Source organism: Uloborus diversus, chromosome 7, assembly GCF_026930045.1.
Source record: "Uloborus diversus isolate 005 chromosome 7, Udiv.v.3.1, whole genome shotgun sequence".
Classification (NCBI taxonomy): domain Eukaryota; kingdom Metazoa; phylum Arthropoda; class Arachnida; order Araneae; family Uloboridae; genus Uloborus; species Uloborus diversus.
The window spans coordinates 71,142,293-71,167,250 of record NC_072737.1 but is presented as its reverse complement, the minus strand read 5'-3'; the positions used below and the strand labels follow the sequence as shown (position 1 = coordinate 71,167,250).

The 24,958-nt window shown below is 35.8% G+C and overlaps 1 protein-coding gene across 1 annotated transcript in view; it reads right to left on the bottom strand.

Moving 5' to 3' along the window:
- LOC129226114 (sialin-like) overlaps positions 1–24,958 on the bottom strand; it is a 45,876-nt gene that overhangs the window by 2,914 nt on the left and 18,004 nt on the right. Inside the window, exons 5-9 of the mRNA XM_054860712.1 lie at positions 22,407–22,590; positions 14,253–14,383; positions 12,760–12,909; positions 2,239–2,371; positions 1,071–1,226 (exon numbers count right to left, since the gene is read on the bottom strand). Of these exons, the coding sequence (XP_054716687.1) occupies positions 1,071–1,226; positions 2,239–2,371; positions 12,760–12,909; positions 14,253–14,383; positions 22,407–22,590 (754 nt within the window). The remainder of the gene's footprint in view (positions 1–1,070; positions 1,227–2,238; positions 2,372–12,759; positions 12,910–14,252; positions 14,384–22,406; positions 22,591–24,958) is intronic.

Here is a 24,958-nt window from a genome sequence, read left to right as displayed (position 1 = left end):
ACTAAAGATATGTTGTCCCTATGTTCTAAAATTTGTATTCTAAAAATTTGCTTAAACTATTTATGTACATTCACTTGAAAAATACTTGTCCTTTACTCGTAGTTTTTTGCTGAACAGATTAATGTTAGCAGAAGTTTCAAAACAAAACATTCGTAATAATTTGTCGTAATAACTTGGCATGCATAGCATTGCTCTTTCGTCATGTTTACACATTATGGGAACGGCAAACTCGATTTCAAAAAAGGGATTAACTATTTTAGCATTTATAATATCAAAAAACTGTTTTAATAATTACAAGCATAAATTTAAGACAATAAAGAAAAACAACAAAGTAGTATGATGCATAAGGGCGGTCACAAGGTTAATTGGATTTTTTTTTTTTTTTTTTTTTTTTTTTTTTTTTTTTTTTTTTTTTTGCCTTAGTTCCCGCGGCACCGCACTAAAATGTGCCTGGCTGGCAAATGAGATTTGCTAAGTTTTAGTTGAATCGGAAAATATTACCCGTGCCTCAAACAGGGTAAATTTGAGAAAAACAACGGTTTTTAGCAAGAACAAAAAAAAATCAAATAGGGCATAGTTTATTGCCAGACAATGATGTCTGTTCTGTTACGTTTTAAGCTACACGATCAAGCTTTAACGATTATTAACTTAACTTTATTATATGACAGGGTCGTAACCAGAAAATAATTTCGGGGAGGGTTTAAAAACTTTCATGGTTTTTGGAGCAATATTTTTTGGAAATTTTTAAATGTAAACGAACATTTTTAAATATCAAACGAATTTTTTTTGAGGGGGGTTGAACCCCCTAAGAACCCCTCCAGCCTTGTATACGGCCCTGTTATATGATAATCTCTCCTCCCCGTTATTTCGAATGCAATCTTAAAATACAGTAGGTAGTTCGGCTAAAATAAGGTTTGAAAACTTATTTCATAATATCAAAAACTCTTTTCATCATTCTTTAAAGCAGTTTTTTTTTCCTTTTTTAGCATGTTTTTTTTCTGCACATCCAGTTACCAAAGGGCTTAAGTAAGTAACGATTAACTGTAGAGTGTTATTTGCTCAGAACGTACCGGCAAATTTCGGTGTCATATCTAAAGGAACAATCAGAATTCCGCTATTGGCAAACCCCAGAGACGCTATTCCAATAACAGTGCTGATGATTGACACCGTGCTATCACAATTGGATAAAACCACAAGAGCAAGGCACAGGGAATAGGTTGCACATCCTAAAAAAAAAAAAAAAAAAAAAAAAAAAAAAAACACAAATCAAATTATCAGAATGCGAGAAATATAATAAAGGATGAATAAACAGAAGAAAAGCGAAATGTCACTTTGTTGGTTCGAGTCAAGTTCAATATGCCAATAGGGTAATGACGCCGCTAACAGACTAGGATCCAGTAACAGACATTCGTAAGTTTGGATTAAAATAATAAAAATTTTGGGCGGGTAAAATTGATGTTGCTGTGACCCATGAATACGATGCAACTATTTACGAGGCAGTGGTAGAAGTTTGTGAACAGCCACCACGAGGACTGCCAGTGTTTCATGTCCATTTGAATTAAATAAGGTTTTAGTTCTAAAAATAAGGAACTTTTGTACATTTTGAAGAGAAAGGGGGAATTCTGTTCATTACTCATCCTTTCCTCAAATTATCTGTTACTGGGTTTTATCAGAATTGTCTGTGTCTGTTACTGGATGGTCGAACTATTTTTCGAAATCCGGTAAATAAAGATAGAATTAACTCATTCAGAAGATCCAGAAACAGCCAAACGTTAGATGAGATGTTGTTGCATCGGAGAAAAATAGTTTTAAAAATCTAAATACATTAAAAGGCTCAGAAAATTGAGTTAACCCGAGAGCTATGTCTTAAGTATGTCTGTGACTGGTGCCGTTACCCTACTGTTCGTAGAATAGAAGTTGTTTCTCTGAGTAAGCAGGGAAGTAAAAAGAAGGATCAAGGCAAACCTAAAGATTTCTTGTACAATGATGAAAATCTTGGTTTTTGGATTTTGAAGAGTGACTTTCTCTAGAACTAGAAATATTGGATACGCTGAGGTAAATAGAATAAAGAGTTCATTTCCTAAAAAAATAACTATATTATTAAAACCCTTCGTATGAAGTTTTACTTAGGGAATATAGTCTTGTTTTTGACTACTCCAACTGACCTATTATTCTCCAAAAAACTACTAGCAGTAGTTAATGAATAGCATTCTAAAAAGATTCTACTTTATAACTCACCAATAATATGCCATAGTTTTCTGAGATTGCTGACGCTCAAATAGTTTTTTGCACTCAAAAATGAAGACAATGCACTTGATGACACATTACAGACTATCGAAAGTATGTAAGGCACTGAAATCAGTATTCCATTCTGTAAAATATAAAAAAATGAGCTTAAATGTAATTATAAGGATTGAAATTAGTGTAAAAGTGTAACTAAGCATCGACAAATTCTTTCGAAATTTTTCTGCAGACACAGCTTTTAGTTTATTCTTGTTAGAATAATTTATTTTCTAGATTGAAATGTAATAAATATAAAGAGAAAATCGACGTTTCTGGAAACAAAATTTCTTTTATGTTACTTTTTTGTTGGGAAGAGAACTAGTATTTGCAGTCGAAAAAGGCAAATTTAAATTTACATATCTAAAATTTCAGTTATTTACCTGTTTTTGTTTCATATTTGGTTTGTATAGTGCTACTAAAGCGTTTCAGGCGTGATAATTTTTAGACATTGTTCTGAAATAGCCGAAAAATAAACCCTGAAATAGGAGCTTCCCGAGTAATTTTATGAAGTTCGAGGAAAAGATTTTGCTAACTTCGGAATGGTGACAAATTTTATATTGATCATTAAATTTTAGTGCCATGTTGAGATTATCATTACATAAACAAACACTGCCAACTCTAAGTAGTTTCTAGAAATGTGAAGCAATATCAAATTTTCATATTTTTTTCCATTTTTGAAGCTAAATACCACAAAATTTCTGAGCCTCAAATTAAGCAAATTAATGCCTGTAGATAATGTTATTGGCATAAAAAAATCTAACATCGATTCCTTGGCACTTCTCAGTTTTTTTCTAAATCATTATTTAAAAATGGTAAAATGAAATAACAAATTGATTTCTGATTAATATTTTCAAGAACTGATTACAATTGCCATTATAATTTCTGCGAAATAACAATCTTAACATGGCCCTAAAATATAATAAAATATAATTCCCAATAAAAAATTTGATCATTGTCAGAAGTTTCAAATTTTAGCCCCGAATTTCTGAAAAATTTCTATGAAGTCTTCACTCAAAAGCTCATTTTCTGTCGACTTCTGACACACAGGTGCCAAAAAGTTAAATTGTCTAAAACTTTATTTATTTTATAGTTATTAAAGCCTTTTAACTTATTTTAGCTTTATATTTATTTTTAAAATGTCAGTTTATTACCTCAGTTTGTAATTTAATTATTATATTTTTAATTACTTTGTTAAATGAAAAATTATGCTTGAAACATAACACGAGCTTAGTTTTTAGTAAGATAGGTGCAGGAGCTCTAAAGCCTTTGGAACTTATTTTCATACGTAAATAACATAAATTCCGATTTGCATATAAACATTTTCATAAACTTAAAAAGAAGTGCCAAAACTGAGCTCTCGTGAGCTTCCATGCCATAATGTACAAAAAAAAAAAAAAAAAAAAAAAAAAACTGAGTACCTTGACGTAAAAGTATAGCAATGCTTATGTATATAACTGCCAATGATCGAGTAAAGCGCGTGTTTCATTAATAAAACCCTCCCCACGGCAAGATAATTTTTATAATATGTTTTGGCAATGTTTAACATGCAGGGAAAGGCTTTATTGTGACAAGGCTGAACTCGATCCGGTAACTTAACTGTTTTACTGTTAAGTCTGTCATTTCGGGGGAAGGAAGAAACCGTAAAATGGTCAACAATGAACGCTATCTACTGGAGTTTAGGATTAATCCACTTAAGTTAGCGTTCCATTTCAACCATCAAAATATCACCAAATGGACAATGGCTTCGTTAAAATGTAGAATTTTCACCCTTCATAACTTGAAGGGCAATTTTCTAGTAATTAAATAATTATCATAATATTAGAGCCTCGTGACTAATTTTCTTACACTTTGTTCTGCTTTATTTACCATAGTTAACATTTGCCATACATTATCGTATTCAACTTAACGCCTTCATGATTTTTAAACATTTTGTACTCTTTTCATGATTAATTTAAAACATCAAATACATTTTTTCGTCCTAGTGTGACAAAACGATTTAAAGTCTTAACAAGCGGAACAAGGGGTTTACTGAAAGAGTGCCTTTGTAACATTCCAATTCAACTTAAACAAGTCAAACCTAAAAATGTCGTTTGTTTGGTTTGAAAAATGTTGCCTTGTATCGTAGATTTGTAACCAAGTCAAGCATACAATGCTTGAGAATTAGGAATAATTTCAAGCAGAACGTTTGCTTCCATGTGTCCATTCGTGGAAGAAAAACTTTATAATGTTTTCATTTATTTTTGTATTCTGCATTCTCTCTGTGAGATGGTGAGAGCGATATTAGGCGCTAAGCATCCCATATGAAACACTAAATAATGTTACGTAAAATCTTAAAAGTATTTCACAAAATCCACCCCCCCCCCCCCGTGTCCGTTTACCTTGTCGTGGTGGGGGGGATTGCGGTGTGGTGAGTTCGGGGCGAGCTCTTGGGAGGAGTCGTGAACTACCAGTTGCTCTAACAGAACAGGGTCTTTAGAAGAGGAGACTAGGGTTGGACCATCTCCCGAAACAGGTTGTGGGGGTATGAAATTGGTGACGTAGCTCCGGAAGCACTCGCGGAGCACTTTAAGACGATTTCAATAGGAAATGGCATTGCTTCGCTCCTATTTTTGGACGTAAAAGCATAATTCGGAAAAAAAAAAAAAATTAAGTCTTCGTGTCTTAATTTACCTTCTTTGATACTAGTGTCTCACCCATATTTTACGAGAATTATTTTGAATTCGAATAAAATGGAAGAACGAAACTTGATCATGAGTGATGTCAAACGATAATTATTATGAAACTAAACCAAGTTTGAATACAACTTAAAATAATTTTATTTGAAGAAAATGGTAATCTATGAGAGTCATTAAATTCGTAAACTGCTACAAAAAATCTTTTCCTGATTTGGAAGACAAATTACTGTTATTCATTTACTTTAAAGTTTACCTTCAAAAAATTGTAGAAGAGAGAAAGAATCATTATTAATATTAATAATATAATAAATTAATATTAATTCTGAGAAGTAAAAAACGAATTTTTCAATGAATAATGATTGAATTTAATAATATATAGTAACTATATTAGTTCAAAATAGTTATATATTTACATTTATAAAATATATACAACAACATAGAGGGAAAAATACAAATACTCAGAAACTGATTACCACATGGTAATACTTCATTTATACGTCTTTTATGAAAGAAATTAAATACCTCATGAAGCATTTTTAAAGCAATTACTGTTATTACAAGCAGATATTTCCCAAGTACTGTTAATCGTGTATAATGGAAAGATTTTGTAACTACTATGTTGATTCAAAATGCAAATAGCTGTGTACATAAATGACTACAATAAATACATATATTAAAATATTATTTTTGCAGAATATTAAAATAACTATAGAGGAAAATGTACGGAATATCAGAAGCTGGTTGGTACATAACGTTTCTTTAATAACCCCCCAAAAAAATTATGCATATTTTTTATTAATCTCCAATTAATTTACATTCTTAAATAATTTCATTCAATAAACATCATTGATTATGAAATAACAAAAAAGTGCATAACATTTCGAATTCAAAGGTAATTTTTAAAAAATCACTCTGAAATCCATAACTATTCAGGGGCGGACAGGATTCCCCAAGATAGAACCAACCTTGACTCCCAAAGGTTTCAAAAAAAAAAAAAAAAAGAAAGAAAAAAAAAACCCCTCGAAAGTCCGCAGGTTTAAGGGGGGGGGGGACACCCCTAAAGCGCACATGTTTTAGTCCGTAAAAAATTAAGTAAAATAAAATAAATAAACCGAAGGTACACAGGTTCAAGGGATGAAAGAAAAACTGAGCTTAGGTTTGAGGAAACAAGGAAAAAAAAAAGAGGCTCAGGATTGAAGGTGTGCAAAAAAAAAAAAAAAAAAAAAAAGAATGAATGAAAAAAAAAAAAAAAAAAAAAAAAAAAAAAAAAAACGAAGTCACACAAATTTGAGGGTGCAAGAAAGAAAATAATAATAACCAAGGTACACTGAGGGCGCATATCGGCCGGCGGGCCCGTCCGCCCCTATCACTGTCTGACCCCTTTTTTTCCAATTATACCAAAACCTATGTTGCAGCTGCTCTTAATTTTCGTCATTAGTTATTTTATTTTTGCTTCTGTGTTTTAAATTCATTATAAACTACACCCCCCCCCCCCTCACCGAACGAAAAAGGGAAAACAATATAGGAAGAAATACTAAGAATTAAAGAATTTATTTCAAAACACTAGGATAGTTTTTGAAAAATAATTTAAATGAAGTATAAAAAAATTCTCCTGGTTCTTGGAAATGTCATGCCCAGGGCACGGGCAAGGGGAGCCCGTGCGATAAACAGTGCGAGCAGAAAAATTAAAATTGAAGATGCAAACCAGTATTGAGCTATGGAAATACGCAAGTCAGTGCTTCCAGGATGACGTCAGACACGGCCGTTTCCCCCCTCCTTTAGCCACTAAGCGGCGAAACTGAAAGATCAAAGACACGGTCCCACAAACAGAATATCAGGGAAAGCGACTTTTGTCTCCTTCCCCCCCCCCTTCCCTCATCACACTTACCAAATTCGGACGAAAACCCCTAAGCCAAGGTGTCTCTACCGTGCCCGTGGCTGCGTGGTACCGGGGGTAGTCGGTGCCTCAAACGGTTGACGTCAGGGATAGCAGACGAACCCTGGAGTAAAAGCCATACCCTTGTGCAGGGGGGCTACACAGGGGCTAGACCCCAGTTTTCCCCCTTAATTCTCAGGTTTATTTATGGATGATAAAATAAAGAATACTTCTCCCCCCTGTGGGGAGCGTCAGAAAGAATCGCTTACATCCGCTAATTTTTTTGTTATTAAAAGAAACGAAAATCTCACATTTACTGCTGTTTCCCCATTTCTAATAAACTAAGTTTTAGTAAATATTATCGGTGAATTTCAATCTGTAAAAAAAACACGTACTGGTGAATTATTAGTAGAAATAAAACACCCAAAACAAGTTCAACATATTCTAGATATCAAACAATTAGGCCCATATCTTTGTACAGTTTCGCCACATTCAACATTAAACTTTTCTCGGGGAATCATTTCGGAACCAGACCTTCTATTTACACCAGAGGAGGAAATTCTAGAAGAAATGAAGGACCAACACGTAAGTGGAGTGAGGAGGATCACTATTAAACGCAATTGCGTAATGCAGAATACGAAACATGTCATTCGGACCTTTAGTACGCCTATCTTCCCTTCACGTGTCAAAGCTGGTTATCTCTCATGCCCTGTTAGACCATATACGAGTATTCCAAACCCGCTACGGTGTTTTAAGTGCCAGCGCTCTGAGCGTTCCAAGCTGTCATGCCGTGGCACTGAAACTTGTGCCAGATGTGCTGAAGCCGACCACGATAGCAATGAATGCAATAAGGAACTTAAATGTGTCAACTGCAAAGGAGACCACCCCTCTTATTCTAGAAAATGCCCAAAATGGCTCTCTGAAAAAGAAATACAGGTAATCAAAACTACCCAGAATTATCATACCCAGACGCAAGAAAAATAGTTCAGTCTCGTACACCTTTAGCTGGACTTTCATATGCTGCAGCAGTAAGAAAAGTATTCAAATCCATCAGTACACAAACAGACCCTCAAATTAACACAATAACCAGCTCTAAATCAACTAATTCCCCTAAATAAAATAATAACCAGCTCAATACTCCTAAGCCACCTCCAAAAAATTGTAACGAAATTAAAATACAAACTGCACAAAATCCGAGTACAAGTTACTCAGCTACATTAATTTCCAACAAACCAACCGAGCAAAAGCAAAAGAAAACGTTGGAAAAAAAAAGAAAATTATCCAAACGCGCGCGAAAATTGGGGTAGCCTCTAAACAAAAGCCCCCAAAATTTCCTAATTTAAAAAAAGAGGACTTTTTACTTTCTAGCAAAAAAGTAAAATTAACCAAATCCCAAATCGAAAAATACAAACAACCTCCTCCCCGAGAGGAGGACGAGGATGTTGATTTTGAAGATCTTCCGCCATCTGACGACGAAGGGTGGACGGACCATCCTCCTTCATGAGCTGCTTCCTCTTCGTCCGGCCGTTTTTCCTTCCTTTCCTCATCATGGCCTTGAGCATTCTTTCTTGGAATTGTCAGAGTTAATCGCATAATGTCACGGACATCAAAGATCTTGTCGAATATCACCAACCGGCCATATTCTGTCTGCAAGAAACATTTCTGTCCCCTGTTGATAGACCGAAATTGAAAGGTTTTGACATATGCCGCAAGGATTGCTTGTCAGGTGACCGTCGTTGTGGAGGAGTGGCATTGCTAATCTCTAATGATTATGCATCTAGTCAGCTCAATATCAACACATCCCTGCAAGCAGTAGCTGCGCGCGTTCACCTTCACTCACTGTTCACAGTTTGTACTGTATATATCCCACCTTTTTATGATTTGAGAAGCGTGGAGTTGCAGACACTGGTTGATCAACTTCCTCCCCCATTTGTCATCTTGGGGGATTTCAATGGCCATAATCCTCTCAGGGGGAGTCCAGGCTTCAACAATAGAGGTTTAATAATAGAAAATTTTATTGAAGACAACGACCTTTGCGTTCTTAACAAAGGTGAAAACACTTATTTTCATCTACCTACCCAGACCTACCATGCCATTGACCTCGTAATATGCTCACCTTCTTTTCTGCCACGTTGGGATTTCCAGGTGGAGGCTGGTCTCTACACCAATGGATACTTTCCAATCAGGATAACCTCTACTGGACGCTGCGGCCATCAGCAGCATCAGCAAGCCCGACTTCGCATTGATCGAGCTGATTGGGCAGCATTTACCCAGTTGGCAGAAATAACATCGGAAGACGTGAATGATATTGATATAGATGTAGCGGTAAGCTGAGTAACCGACATTATCTTGACAGCAGCGAACGTCACTATTCCAAGAACCACTAAAGGCAGGATAAAATTTCCTAAACCTTGGTGGAACTTTGATTGTCAGGAGGCTGAAAAAAAAGCATGGAACATATTTCCTCGGTATCCAACCACACAAAATCTTGTGGCATTCAAACGAGCTCGTGCTGAAACTCGAAGGATTCGACGAAAAAACCAGCGGGACTCGTAGCAGACCTATGTCAGCACAATCACGACGTCCACCCCATCTAAGACAGTGTGGGGTAAAATTAAAAACATTTCTGGTAACTACAATACGTCTTGTGCTCCCATTCTGGAGAAAAATGGTCAAGTTTTATCTGATCACAAAGAGGTGGCTGACTGCCTGGCGACTCATTTGGCAGAAGTCTCCAGTGCAAATAACTACTGCCCAAAGTTTTTAACAATCAAATCACGCAAGTAACGCAGAGTTCTAGATTTTAATTCAAACATTTTTAATCAATACAACACAAAATTTACCTTTCTAGAACTAAATATTGCTTCACAAAAATCAAAAACACATCACCTGGCCCTGACGAAATACACAATAGCATGTTAAAAAATCTAAGCAAATCTTCATTACAAAATATTCTGGTACTATTTAATCGAATTTATTCTGAGCACAAATTTCCGAAATTCTGGAGTCAAGGAATAGTAATTCCTATCCTTAAACCAAACAAACAATCTAGTAAACCCGAGAGTTATAGACCTATAGCTCTCACAAGCTGCCTTTGTAAAGTAATGGAGCGGATGGTCAACGCCAGGCTCATGTACATTTTGGAGTCGCACCATCTGCTATCTTCATATCAAAGTGGATTCAGGCGCGGCAGATGCATCATAGACAACCTACTGCTTCTCGAAACATCAATAAAAGCATTTCTGAAACGAAAACATCTTGTGAGCGTATTTTTTGACATTGAAAAAGCATACGACCGTACTTGGAGGTATGGGATCCTCAAAACCCTGCACGAGTAAGGGTTGCGAGGTAATTTACCCATCTTTCTCTCCAATTTTCTGAAACATCTTTCTTTTCGTGTACGTGTCAAGTCTGTTCTGTCGGATACCTTCATTCAAGAAGGAGTACCCCATTGAAGTGTACTAAGCGTAACTCTATTTATAATAGCAATCAATAGCTTAATTGACCAATTGGCTCCCGCTGTAAAAGGTACCATGTTCGTAGATGATTTACCAATTTTCTTTCTCATCAACGAGCATGAGTATCGTTGAAAGACAACTTCAAATTGCAATCAATAAAGTATCACAATGGGCGGAGGAAAATGGCTTCACTTTCTCTGCCCAAAAAACTGTATCCACTTCTGCCGTAAAAGAGGCCTTCACCCTGATCCAAATCTCCTCCTCAATAATCAACCAATAGCTGTAAAAAATCAAGGAAAATTCTTGGTCTCACACTTGATAATAAACTAAAATTTATACCGCATGTACAAGAGTTAAAAAAGAAATGTTCATTAAAATTAAATATCCTTAAAGTCTTAGCGAACACTTCTTGGGGTGTTGATACTGAGTCTCTGTTAAGAATATACAGTGCTCTGATACGCTCTAAATTTGATTATGGGTGTAAAATTTATGGCCCCGCTGCTAAAACCTATCCGAAAGGTCTGGATCCAATACATAATCAGGCACTGCGCATCTGCACAGGAGCCTTTCGAACTTCGCCTATCAACAGTCTTCATATCCTTGCACACGAACAATCTCTAAACAATAGCCGCCTCAAACTTTCTTTAAATTTTTACTTCAAAACAAAACCTTGCACCAAGCGCCCACTACATCTTCATATTTTTAATCCACCTAATGTTGCTTTATTTCTACACCGGCCTTCGATGACCCCAACATTTGGGATCCGAATGCATTGGGTACTCTCAGACCTGCAGCTATCAGATTTCAAAATTGTCAACACAATAGAACTAATTGAACCATGGTGCGGAGTCAAACCTTCTATAATCAATGATTTCTCAAAATTCCCAAAACAAACTACTGCTGATACAGTTTATCAACAAGTCTTTTATGAGATCAAAAGCAAGTATGCTGGTTATAAACACATTTTCACTGACGGATCAAAAGCAAACGATCACGTCGGCTTTTCAACAATAATTAATGATCAAGTTACGGCAGAAAAATTAAATACATCTTGCTGGGTATTTATTTCAGAAATAAAAGCTATATTTTCATCTCTACAATCAATAACCCAATCCGTTTATAAAATGTGGGTGATATTCACTGACTCCAAGAGTTCAGTGGAAGCCATCACTCACTGTTGAATCTCCCTTTTAGTTTCTTTTGTCGATTAAATATCTCGCCAGTTTTACAGCAAACCTAAGTTTAAGTTTAAATTGAAAGAATCTCAGTTCAGATTCAGATTGCTTTAGGATTTTAGATTGATTGATGTGGATTTACGAAGGAAGCCGCTGGCCCTTTAAATACCAGCATGAACCATTCCTATGGTTATAATTCTATTTGCTTTATGTTAATAAATGTTAGTTTTGTTTAATTGATGGTTGTAATGTTGTTACTTGTATAACATTTTGACCAAATGAACAGATTTACGAACAATTTTAAACCTGCAAAAATTGGAACTGCTGAGTTCTTTTTACTCACTGCAATAATAATAGCCATCCTATCGTCATCCAGTCATATCTTTTGTACAAAAACCTTATACAAAATAATTTTCAAATTACCTTTTGTTGGATCCCTGGTCATGCGGGCATTGCAGGCAATGAGGCAGCCGGTTCAGCTGCCAGAGCTGCAAGTATCCTGGTCGATAATAGTATGCCTTTCAATAATATCAAAAACGCCATCGTTGTAAGCCTCAACACGTATTGGCAGGGGACGTGGAATTCAGAAATCCAAAATAAATTGCATTCGATCCAGCCCTCCACTAGAGGTTTCGGATCATTAAATATCACCAGGAGAGAACAAGTCTTATTAGGTAGACTTTGCATTGGACATAGCAGATTCACCCACAAATATCTCTTATGTCATGAATCAGTTCCAACATGCATTACATGTGATGTAAATCAGACAGTGTTGCACTTTTATGCAACTGCCCAAATTTTAATCTAATTCCTTATAAATAGTTTAATAATTTTAACCCACCTTTGAAGGAGCTGCTGGGGGTGTCACCCCATCGAAATGTATACTCCTTCCTCCAGGAGATTGGATTCTCCTTTTTAATTTAGTGTTTGTCTCGTCATTATGTGATTTCGTCCTTCCTTTGTTTTTCAAGATATTGTTTCGTCCATTTTGTCTTTATCTTCAAATTGTTTAAATGTTTTTATCGGCTGCACTTTTTTAATACTAGCACTTGAAGTTTTATGCTTTCTTCTTCAAAATATGTTTTTATTTACTTTACTCTTTAATGCAAAATAAATAGCATGTAATAAAATATCGTTTGACGCAGTATAGCCCTCAAGGGTATCTTGCGCCATAAAAATCAAATCAACCAACCAACCAAACAAAATCCACCAATGCAAAGGGCTTTTTACCTTTCTCCATCATATTACTCCTGAAAAAGACACATTTATTTTTTCAAATGCACTCTATTTACCTGAGTCAGTGGATAGCGAAGAATGGTAGCAAAAAACGTTGCATGGATTGATATGAAATGAATTCCAGCCCAAAATTTACCAAATGTGCCAAAAAGCAGAGCATATGTCTGAACAGAGCATAATATTTCCCCCCACCGAACTGCTGGTCTCTGGGAGAGAAAGAAAGAAAAACTCATTAATGTTATTTTTAGTAAATCCACAATCCTAATACATTCAAAATGGTTATCTTTTACAAATAAAAGCAATATTGATAGCAAGGGTTTTTTTTTTTTTTTAGTTTTTCTTGCATAATACTTTTGCGGAAATGGCACGTAGGAGTATATATAAACAGGGTGTCTCCTGAACTCTTGGTCAAAATTTTAAGGGCATAGTACACATCAGAACAAACAGTATAATGTTAAAAATAAGGGTCCCAAGTATCTTCCGAAGAAGATAGGCACTATTAAAGTTTAAGGTCCAAACTTGAAATGATCATAAAAAACGGAAAAATTGGTCTATTCGTTTGCGGTTTTTGCGAAAATTATTCTTTTTATCAGCATTTTCTTGAAAATAAATTTTGAAGATGTAGTTTAAAAAATGCCGATAGAGGGGACTTTAGAGTTTGAGTAAGTAGCTATTTTTTCCGCTAGTTTTGAGTCTTATTTAATGTTTTCTAATGCTTGGACTTAAACTTAAATTTTCAGCTCAAAATCAGAATCATTGGCAGTCATTAAGTTGCGCAAACTGAACTGTATTCAGAAGTTGAAATACATTCTGTCACAAAAAAAAGCATTCACCCGGAAAAACGAGCGATCTTCACGAAACTTAAATTCGGAAAAAAATATTGTTTTATCAAGAAGTTATGACTCATTAAAGGTTACTAAACCGTAAGTAGTATAGCCTCCTCTAGCAGCTATACAATACAAAACACGACGTTTTATGGGGTGAAATAGGTTACTCATGACCACTGGGACTAAATCAGAATTCATCAGTGAAGATAACACACTTCCTGTCTGTCACAACTCAGCTAATCAAATGCAGTGAAAACCCAGTCAACAAAAATCCAAATCCATTACAATGGACGCCGGTCCGAGATACCAGCGTCGCGTGTCGTCCAGTCTACTCCGGATTGTTTTTTTTTTAAGTTTTTTTTTTTCATACCAGCAGTTTCTTGGAAGGTGTTAAACGGCATGGAACATATCTTTTAAATTGTGATCCATTGTAATATGAATTTCCTACAAAAACATACAAAATCGAATGCAGCAATAACTTAAACAGTCACGCGTATCTCTCAGATACACTACTTCTATTCTGACACAAAACTTAACGAAACAAAACAAATGACCTAAAATCATGATCAAAAAATTACAAGTGCAGTAAGCTCACGAGTTTCTGATGCGAGACATGCCAAAGATTTGCATGCATGAAATAGAGTATCTAAGATATGCTCGCGACCTTTCATGTTGGTATAGAGGTCGCGTCCGCTGGAAAGTAAATGAAAGATGAACATTACCTTTATCGTTAATTTATTCTCTTGATTCGCTAAAATGTATTTTAATTCGGCATCAGATATTCTTGGGTCTTCTTCAGGCAAATTCTTCAAAGAAATCAGTTGAAGAAATGAAACAAAAATTCCAAGTCCTCCTAAATAATGAACAAATAAATAAGCAATTTTTATTTTTAAAAAAATATTAGTTTCCACTTTTAGGATGAAACGGCATAAACGCAAGCATAGGTAGGTGTAAATATGAACACTACTCCCTAAATTTCAATGGCACATTATGAAGACTGACACTTCACAGAAGGTGTCAGTTGTTAGTGTAAAGCAACTGGGTGTAGTTGGAATAATTCTTTGTTCTAGTGAGTACGCAGCGCAAGTTATTGTGTGCATTTTTTTTTTTTTTTTTTGACTGGAAACTTTTGACAGATGTCTGAAACCATTACCTTTTCGTGTTCTTACGATTAATTTGAAATAATTTTGCACTGGTATCTGGTAAGCGAAGACCCCAGTCTAAGTACAAAAGCAAGAATTCAGTCACCAGCGCCTTTAGCAGGAAAGGATCGCCTATAAAGGATCACCGCCTAAGTTAGACCTTTGTAATAAAACTCTCATAAAGCATTGTGCTACATTTTATCAAAGAAAAAAACAAAGCTTTAGGTCAGCAAGTCTTCGAATGCATAGCTTGTGTTACAACGTGATTTGTGCTGAACACGACTAAAATCTGCCATTATGTGGTGTCTGCTTAGCTGCTTCGGCTTTGTTCTCGGACTTTGTTTGTTGGTTTTCTTGCTTGGCTTTTCGTCGTTGTGTAATTGGTCTTTGCGGTGTTCTTTGGGGTTTTCGGTGTCTGTTGGACTTGTTATGGTTTTGCTTCGTAGCTCGGAAGAAAATGGCGGCGTATTGTGATGTCGGCAAGGCATTACCCGTTTGAGGGCAGTGTGGTTTGTGGTTGTTTTCTGTTTTTGTGGTGGTTGGAGTTGGCTTGTTTAGCGGTTTAAGGTAAGTCCCCTTGTTTTTTTGCATGTTTTTGTGGGTTTTTTGCTTCGGGGGGTGAGTGGTCTGCTCGTGGTTGCCATGGGGTCCATGGAATGCGAGGAAGGACTGAAAGTGGACTATGTTGGTGACGAGTTTGCTATTACTAGGGTGGCTAGCATTCAGCAGAAATGCCAATACGCAGCGGAGAATGGTACTACTACGTTCCCCGTTTTCTTTACGTCCGTCGGTCAGAAAAATTTACCACGAAATAAACCTAAAATTCTGAAGGACGACCTATTAAAACAGGTTGAAGATAGGGAAGGTACAGGAAACAGAATCAAATTCACTCGCAACAACCAACTGATAGTGGAGACAAATAAACTAGACTGTGCTATTAAATTGGCAAATATTGTTCAATTGGCAGGCATTGAAGTCGAGAGTACAGTGCACATGGAAAATTATACCTCTAAATTCTCATTAAGAAACATATCAACGGAAATTCCATTAACCGAACTGGTAGAGGAATTGGAAGAGGCCAATTACATAAAAGTTGCAGAGGCAAGAAGATTTTGTGCAAAGGGTAGTCAAGGGAAATCACCCACTGAATCTATTCTAATCAACATATTTGGGAAAAATATACCTAAAACCATTGTTGTTTGGCTCACCAGTCAAAAAATCAATCCTTTCTACGATTGTCCTAGACAATGTCTTTCTTGTAAGGCATTCAACCACGCCACGAAGAATTGCAAAGAGGTAGCTAAGTGCATGAACTGTGATCAGAATCACTCGGAAGAGCCTTGTATGAATCCTCCCCATTGTGCCAATTGTGACAATGACCACCCGGCTAATTACAATCAATGTCCCACTAGAATCAAGGAAGAAAGCATATTACGGTATAAGGCGCAGGAACAACTTACATTGGCTGAAGCTAGAAGAAGGTTTCGAGCTAATCAAATGACTAGTTATGCTACAATCACCAAAAATGGCACTTCTAACAACATCACGAGAGAGGACCTAAATGATGCAATTCAGCAAGTTATCCTTGTTTGTGAGAAAAAAATAGCTGAAGCTCAACAAGGTACTATCACTGCTATGAAAAAGATTTTCGAGAGCTCTCTTGAGCAGATTCATAAAAGCATATTGGATAATGTTACTCACACCATCGCCAAATCGATGGAACACTTCGGTAATAAGTTGGATATTAAGTTTGGTTCTGATTCCGAACATAAAGGTAAAAAAGCAAAAATTAAAGGAAATTTTTTGATGGCACCCCCCCTGGGGACTTCACATAGCTTTCTCGGCACTCCCGGGGATGATGGCGTTCCCTCCGCGGATGTGGCCAATCGGTAGGCCTGTGGTGTACCAGGGCCTTTGTGGGTTTGTTTTTCGTTGCGGGTTTTCTTTCTCCTATGTTCTTTTCTTGTGTTCAGTGGAACGCGAGGAGCGTCTTAAACAAAGGCACCTGGTTTTCACACTCTTTTTTTTTAATGCCTCAGTCTTGGCTATTCAAGAGACTTTTTTAAAAATCGGAGGGAGCTTTGCTCTTCCCTGCAAGAACATTTATCGTTTAGATCGTCCTAACCGCCCGGGTGGCGGCATTTTATTTGCCATTAACAATAAAATTCCCTACAAAAGTATCGATATGAATTTACCTCCATCTGACATTGAAGCTATTGGCATAAAAATTTTTTTGAAGAATAGTAAAACTTTACAGATGTTCAACCTTTATTCGCCCAAAGGGAAATGGGACTCTAATTGGCTCGACAATTTTCAAAAATTTTTGATCCCTCCATTTATCATCTTTGGAGACTTTAATATCCACCATAATGCTTTGGGTAGCAATCACAACTCCTCTGATGCCGACAAAGTCTTAAATTGGATTACTGATAACAATATTTGCCTGCTTAACACTCATATACCGACACACTATTCCCACGGTAGTACTGGGTCTCTTCTAGATTTAACTTTATGCTCTGCCGATATCTTTTCTGACATGCATATAAACATACACTCTGATCTGTTTGATAGTGACCATCATCCCATCCAACTGTTTATAAATTTTAACACGGGCCAAGTCCAAACCTACACTTATACATGCTGGCAAACTTTTCTTAGTAGTATTAAGGAGAACCTCCAATGCGTCGACTAATCAGGCACTTTCCTGATTCAAAAAGTTATTTCTGATGCTATTAACAAAAGTAAAAAAAATAACCAAAAGAAAGTACACGGGAACCCCCCTTGGTGGAATGCTGAATGTAGATATTATCTAGGCCAAAAACGCAAAGCCTTGAGGATAGCTAAAAATACGCTTTCTAGAGGAAAGTGGATGGTTTATAAAAAATTGGCTGCCAAACTGCGTCAGATTTGTTGGAGCAGTAAAAGAGCGTACTGGGGCAAGACTTGCGATGCAGCGGTAAAAAGCAATAATATCTTTAAGATTTTAAAGTCTCTGGTCAACCGATTGTCCGACAACATTAAGTCAAACTTTATCCTTAATTCTGGAAACATATCACTCTATACTCCGGTGGCTCAAGCTAATGCTTTCGCCATATCTCTTCAAAAACCCAAAGTTAAGATGGGGATTCCATTTGACCTCAGTGGCCCTTCAGTCGATAATTTTGATGAGCCGTTCTCCTTTGAAGAGCTCCAAAACGCGATTAACAAGGCTCGGAATACCTCCCCTGGACCCGATGGTATACCTAGCAAGGCTCTGAAGCTTTTTGACTATAACCATCTTCGTACACTTCTGCAGGAAATTAATCTTAGCTGGAGTTCTGGTAATTGCCCAGACAACTGGAAAAAGTCTACGATCATCCCTTTGTTTAAGAAAGGGAAAGACCGGAATGATTTAGCATCATATAGACCCATTTCTCTCACCTCTACTGTCGCAAAAACGATGGAACGTATGATTTTGGCGAGAATGATGAAATCTGTTGTCAATTTCTCAAATTTTCCTAATAACCAGTGTGGGTTTCTCCCCTTTAGAGGGTGTGACATTATTCAAGCTCAAATACACCACCAAATTTGTGAAGCTCGATCCCTCAGAAAATTTTTCATTCTTATTGCCCTCGATTTAAAAGCAGCATACGACTTAGTTTGGATTGACGGACTAATATTCAAGATGTTGAGAATGGGAATTAGCAATAACGCAACTTTATGGATCTATAATTTTCTTTCTGACAGAAAGTTCAACGTCAAATGGAGAGATGCTCTATCTGTGGAAAAAACTCACTTTAGAGGTGTCCCTCAGGGCGCTGTTCTCAGTCCTTTATTATTCCAAATTTATATCCAGGATTTGAAAGACAGTGTCCTTACTAATGTTAGTTTTATTACCTTTGCCGATGATATCTTTCTGTACTGTTCCGGGTCAGACTTAGACCTAGTCATGAGTCGATTGCAGAATGCCCTTTCTCACATCCAAAATTGGTGCAACTCATGGCAGATGAAAATTGTTCCAAGCAAATGTGAGGCTATAAACTTTTCGAACAAGAAACTGAAACCAAGTATCAACTTTAAAATTGACGGCATTGATATCCCATGGGCTGATAAAATAAAAATTTTGGGTCTTAATTTTTCGAAAAATCTTACATTTCATGATCAATTTTAAACATATAGCGCAAAAAACCTCCAAGTATATCAATGTTTTCAAATTCATTTCTTCCAGGAAATGGGGAGCCAGGTCTGCCCACTTACTTAGGATCGGGAATATGTGCATACGTAGCAGGTTGGACTATGGATGTCACGTTTTTGTTTCATCTTCTAAATCTAGTAGGAAAATCATTGATACGGTCTTCCACTCCTACCTCCGGGTCGCTACAGGACTGCCTTCTTTTACTCCCTTACCTATTTTACTCAAGGAAGCTGGTGAAATGCCACTGCAATAAGGACACAATATGCTGGCGAATATCTTTTACATCCGTCAGATTAGTTTGAAAGAGGAGTCGCCCATTGGAAAATTTTTAGCTTCCTTCGCCATGGAATCCCGTCCGGCTAGAAAACATCAACACCCCCTGGCGATTTCATGCTCCAATCTATGTTTTCCCAAGTCAAATCATTCCTTTGAATAATCCGGTTTGCGCAGGAATTAATTGTAAAATTCATATCAATAACCTTCCTTTTCAGAATAAAGATTTACCTCCAGACGCAATAAAAAGCCTATTTCTGGAGTGTAAGAACCATCTCTTTTCTAACTGCAACATAATTGCCACCGACGCTTCAAAAAAAGGTGACTCAGTCGCCATTGGGATTGTAAACTTTAATTCTGGTGAAGAACTTATGGGTAGAGTCCCTTCTATAAATTCTGTGTTTACTGCTGAAGGCCTAGCCATTTGGTTGGCCATCATTAGACTCTGCAAAAACAATGTTAGGAACATCATTCTATCGGATAGTCTATCTGTGCTTACCTCACTGGTAGCAGTTCATGTTAAATCTCCCTGGATATCGCTTATGATAAGGAAAGCTATTGAAAACAAAGCCGGATCGGTGTCGGACATCTGGCTCATCTGGACACCAGCTCATGTTGGGATTACTGAAAACGAGAGAGCTGATGAATTGGCTAATCTTGGGCATTCCTTGAACCTAATCCTTCATTGGGTTTCGTGCAGTGATATCATTCAGACTATTAAGAAAAACACTTGGAAAGAGTGTAATTCAACTTGGGAGAACTCAAAATATGCTGCCAACTTTGACCATCTTTCCTCTATCACGAAAGATAATAGATTAATCACCAAAAGCAGGTATTGGGATGTGCTATTCTCAAAACTTAGGACAAGGACTCTAATGACTTACGATAACCTCTACAAAATCAATAAGTCTCACTCGCCAATGTGCCCCTCCTGCAATGTAAGGGACTCTGCAGATCATTTTCTACTATCATGTCAGGCTTTCGAGAATCAGAGAGAGGTGCTCAGGAAAGCCGTTGGGTGTACCCCTCTCTCCTTTGGCTCTGTGTTGAGGCTTGAGGGTTGTGCCTTTCGTCGTGTTCGTGCTGTTTGCAGGTTCCTTGGTTTCTGTGGTCGGTTTTAACTTTCCTTTTATTGGGTTTTTTTGATCTTGTTGTTTTCATAACAGTGGATTAATGGAGGCAAAGCCGAAGTAGCGAAGCAGAAGCCTCAATTAACTTTTGAATGAAATGAAATGAAATGACTAAAATCTTACTTCTAGTACTAGTTAAATAATGTAAATACTTGTAAAATGAAGTAAAAGAGTTTATATTTCACCGGATAAGTCTTCAGTTTCAGTATGAAATTTGTGTATTTATTCTAAAGGGGCTTTTGCATTACTTCAAGATAAAATTGGGAAGAGCTTTTATGATTTGTCAATGATTTTGAGTGGGGATTTCATCATCAACTTTGCAGATAATAAAATATATCACTAATTGAATTTTTAAATGGAGAATTTTATTTAACGATGTTAAATGATTGCAATCTTAGCACAGTAAGATATAAAACTGCAGTTGATTCAGTCCTTAAAAGATATTTAAATAGATTCAAATAAAAGTATTTTACTTCATATTTTAGTTACCATAAACCTAAAGTGTCAGTTTTGGAATATAAAAATAATAATGATGATGATCAGGGCTTAAAAAAACATGATATGTATGATTTAAATGAATTTGAAAAAATAGAAAAAAAACGCATTTTTTTTATTTAAATCACATTTTTTAAAATTTAAATCTGATTTTTCAATTTTTTTTTAAATAAACCCCGAATTGTCTGGCATGCCTCAAAATTCGAATTTCCTAGCATGTTGGTCAATCTCACGTCAGATCGGCTAAAAAGGGATAATGCAGTAAACTGATTACGCGGAAAGTTCAGTATGTGTATTATTTTTATGCATGGAAAACTGAATTACACAAACTAAGAATTTATTATCATATATTTCCTATATTTGCATCCATATTTACTTTGTAAACGAACTGAAATAGATCAGACCAAAATGTATAGAATTGATACTCGAATTGCTGATAAACGTAAAAACTAGACTGTAGCTGATATTTTTGAAATACAAATTATAAAATTTTAATTTTTGAAACTACAATTAATTTTGAATGAAAATTAAACACACGCACGCGTGAGCACAAACGTACCAAATTTTTTTGGTAATTTTAAGTTTTCACTTCTATTGGTAGTTCAATGACTGCCTTTTTTTAATGAGTTTGTTTGTTTTGCATACTGTTTTATTTTTAAAAGGTTTTATTCAATTATTTTTCATTTTAGTGGAACTTTTAGACTCATTCAGAGTGGCCTGTTTTGTTTAAAAAATAAAAATTTAATTTTTATTAACTACATTGATTTTGGCGGCATATAATTTGCAAAAAAGCATTTTTTTCATTTATTTGTCGGATTTTGTTAAAAACGCGCCAAATCTTTTACGTTCAGATGATTAACGCGAATATTATTTTTGAAATACAACTGATTTGTATGAGTTTTGTCATGATTTTCAATTTCGAAGAGTTGAATGAATAAAAAGAACAGTAGTTTTGATCAAGTACCAAATTCTTTCTGCGATTGGGATAACGGGGTAAGCTTAAATATTTCTATTGCCGTAATGTGGTCGCGCCGAGTTTTGAACACTCTTGGCGACACAGATTACCATTCTAAATGTTTTTTTTTAAATGGGAAAAGTTCACCAGTAAATAAATTAAGCCACGGAAAACTACTAGACTTTTAATTAAAATTTAAAATGGTCGCCCAAATAAATAAAACAAAGGTATTAAATTACATTAATATTACATTTTGTTGAAATTAAACAATTTTTAAGTTCATCAAAATTGTTTTCGATAAGCACTTAATCAGCAGGTTTACCCTACTTTCCACCGACATTTAAAATCCCCCCACCCCTTTAATATATCAAAAGGTGAAGTTGAAACTGAAAAATAGAGGGATGGGGGGCATTTCGTGACGGCGAAAAGTAAGGGACACTAATAAGCAACCAGGTGCTTTTCATTTGATTAGTTTGATCTCCCAAAAAATGAAAAACCCAGGGTAAAATAATCCATTAAAACTCTATCACTTAAGGATATCTTTCCGAGCCAACTCGTTACCGTAACCCAGCCGATCTATAAGTAAAGAGAACTCCGATCGTAAAGCATCGGATTAGAATCTGACTTAGTTCTGGGGGTTAGATAGCGACAGTGAGCAGGGGTTATGACCCGTTGTTATTACATAATCATTTGATATTTGAACTTACCAAAGAAATAAAAAACTACTGGCCATCCTCCCATAGAGATACTATCGCAAATTAAACTTGATAAAATTCCAGACAGTAAAAGTCCAAATATGAGTCCTGAGAGGGCAAGTCCAGAGAGAAGCCCACGCTCAGTGCTGGGGAACCAGTTTATTGATACAACTGTCATTGATGGGAACATAAGTCCCTGAAAAGTAATTATGTTTCGTGAAAAAATGGATAAATCTATATAAATAAAAATGGATGTATGTTTGTGGGTGTGTGGGTATGTGTGTATGTTCCTTATACAAATCCACAGTTTTCGTCGGATTTCTTCCAAATTTGGCACAAAAGTAAATTGTTGCTCACGGATTCATATGGGCGAGTTTTTGGAATTTTAAAAAGACCCAAAGAGGTCTAATTTCATATTTTAAGCCATAAAATTGCTCTTTTCTGCACGAACGAATTTTTGTATAGTTATGAATTTAGTCTAAATGAAAAGCACGTAAAAAAACTGCCGCAGATGAAGTTTCTTCAAAGATTAACTTTAATCGTTAAATTTGTGAACCTTGATTCAAAGCAAATGAAAACGGTTATCAACATGTAACCACCAGGAGCTATTTTAAATGGAATCAACACAAAACGTACCCTGAACGATGACCGTTAATGCCGTTTAGTGATGAGCGTTAAATCATGTTTGGCGAGAAAGCCGTAAGATATACTAAATGATGCTTTACATCGTTTCTTAACCTGCGACCTACGAAGCCCCAGGGGTCCATTGATGCTACTCATGGTTCGACTTAATTAGAATGCCAACGTTAAATTAAAAATTTTAAACATTGTTTAATCATAAAATCCTCAACAGTATGGGTTGCGTGTAATTTTTGATCAGTGTTTTTCCCGTTAATAGCAGAGATAATACAAACATTTGTAAGGTAATAATATTGCATTCAATATTGAGGTACAATCTTCGACTTTTTCAGCATTAGACTACTTTTATTAAAACCACATCTATTTCATCCTTGCAACAGAAATTTAATTTAATATTCTATGATACTTATAGAACCAATTTGCAATATATAAATTTTCTTTATACTATTCCTTGATTTACATCGAATTTTTAAGTAATTTGGTTCAACTATAACTGATAACCTATTTCGGTTTAATAGAAGTCGCTCAAGGCGATCAAAGAACAGGGGTAAATCTATATATATATAAATGGATGTATGTTTGTGGGTGTGTATGTGTATGTTCCTTCTACAAATCCAGTTTTCGTCGGATTTCTTCCACATTTAGCACAAAGGTAAATTGATGCTCAGGAATTTATATAGGCGGGTTTTTGAATCTTAAAAAGACCCAAAATGGTCTGAATTCATATTTTGAGTCATAAAATTGCCCTTTCCTACACGAACGAACTTGTGTATAGTTATTAATTTAGTCTAAAAGAAAAGCCCGTAATAAATTGCCCTAGATGAAGTTTCTTCAAAGATTAACTACTATCGTTAAATTTAGGAACTATTAACTACTATCGTTAAATTTCGGAACTTTGATTCCAAGCTAATAAAACTGATTTGCAACTCTTAACCACCAGGAAAAATTTAAATGCAATCAAAACTAAAGGTATTCTCAAAGATTGCTGTTAATGCTGGTTCGCGACTAGCGTAAAGCATGTTTGGCAAGAAAACCGAACGAAATCGGAAAGCTGCTGTTTAGGGTTTTTTGAATAGTGGTCTCCGGCAGTTCCACTTATACTTTGCATGCTTACTTTTGGTATTTCCGCGGCAGTAATGGTAGAAAGAAATTATAGATCAGTATTTCGTACATGAACAGCCCAGAAAATACCAAAATCATCTTGGTATTAATAATGCATTCATTATCCATGTACAAGCTTCAACAATTTAATGTTGGATGGTCTTTAAAACCAATACGCATATGTTCTTTATACTATTCCATGATTTACGTCGGATCTTTACCTAATTCGGTCCAACTAAGTTTAATCGCTGAAGGCTAAGAAAGAACTAGGGTAAAAAATACTAATTTGGCAAATGAATTGCAAAATAATCATATTTGTGCGTAGGAATTTGTAGCGTATCTGGAATTTGTTTTTCATGAGGGAGGGGGGATGGTCATGACGTTTCTTACATGCACATAAACTATCATACTAGTATTGTCAATGTGTGCTAAAATTAAAGATTGTGCACCTTTTTTACCTGCAAAACTACACGGAAGTATAATTTGGCGTAATTCATACTGTTTGGGAGGGTTTTAGTTTTAAGTTTGGAAAAAGTGCAAATAAATATTAATTTAAATTTAAACTGCAAAAAATTGCTATAATGCAAAAATTGCTAATATGAATGGAAAATTATCACTGTCATAGCTTAAACTCTCTTTAACAGTATAGGGATAAGGTAAAACACTTTGTATCTCATGTGTAACCACAATGGACGATTAAGTGATGTAAATGTATTTGAGATGTAACGATTTTCGATATAGATAGCTTTATGTTACTTGCTCAAGGTTGGTTTCACTCAAAAATGAAATTCTTTTTGCTGCTGGGAGGGGGACTAAGAACAATA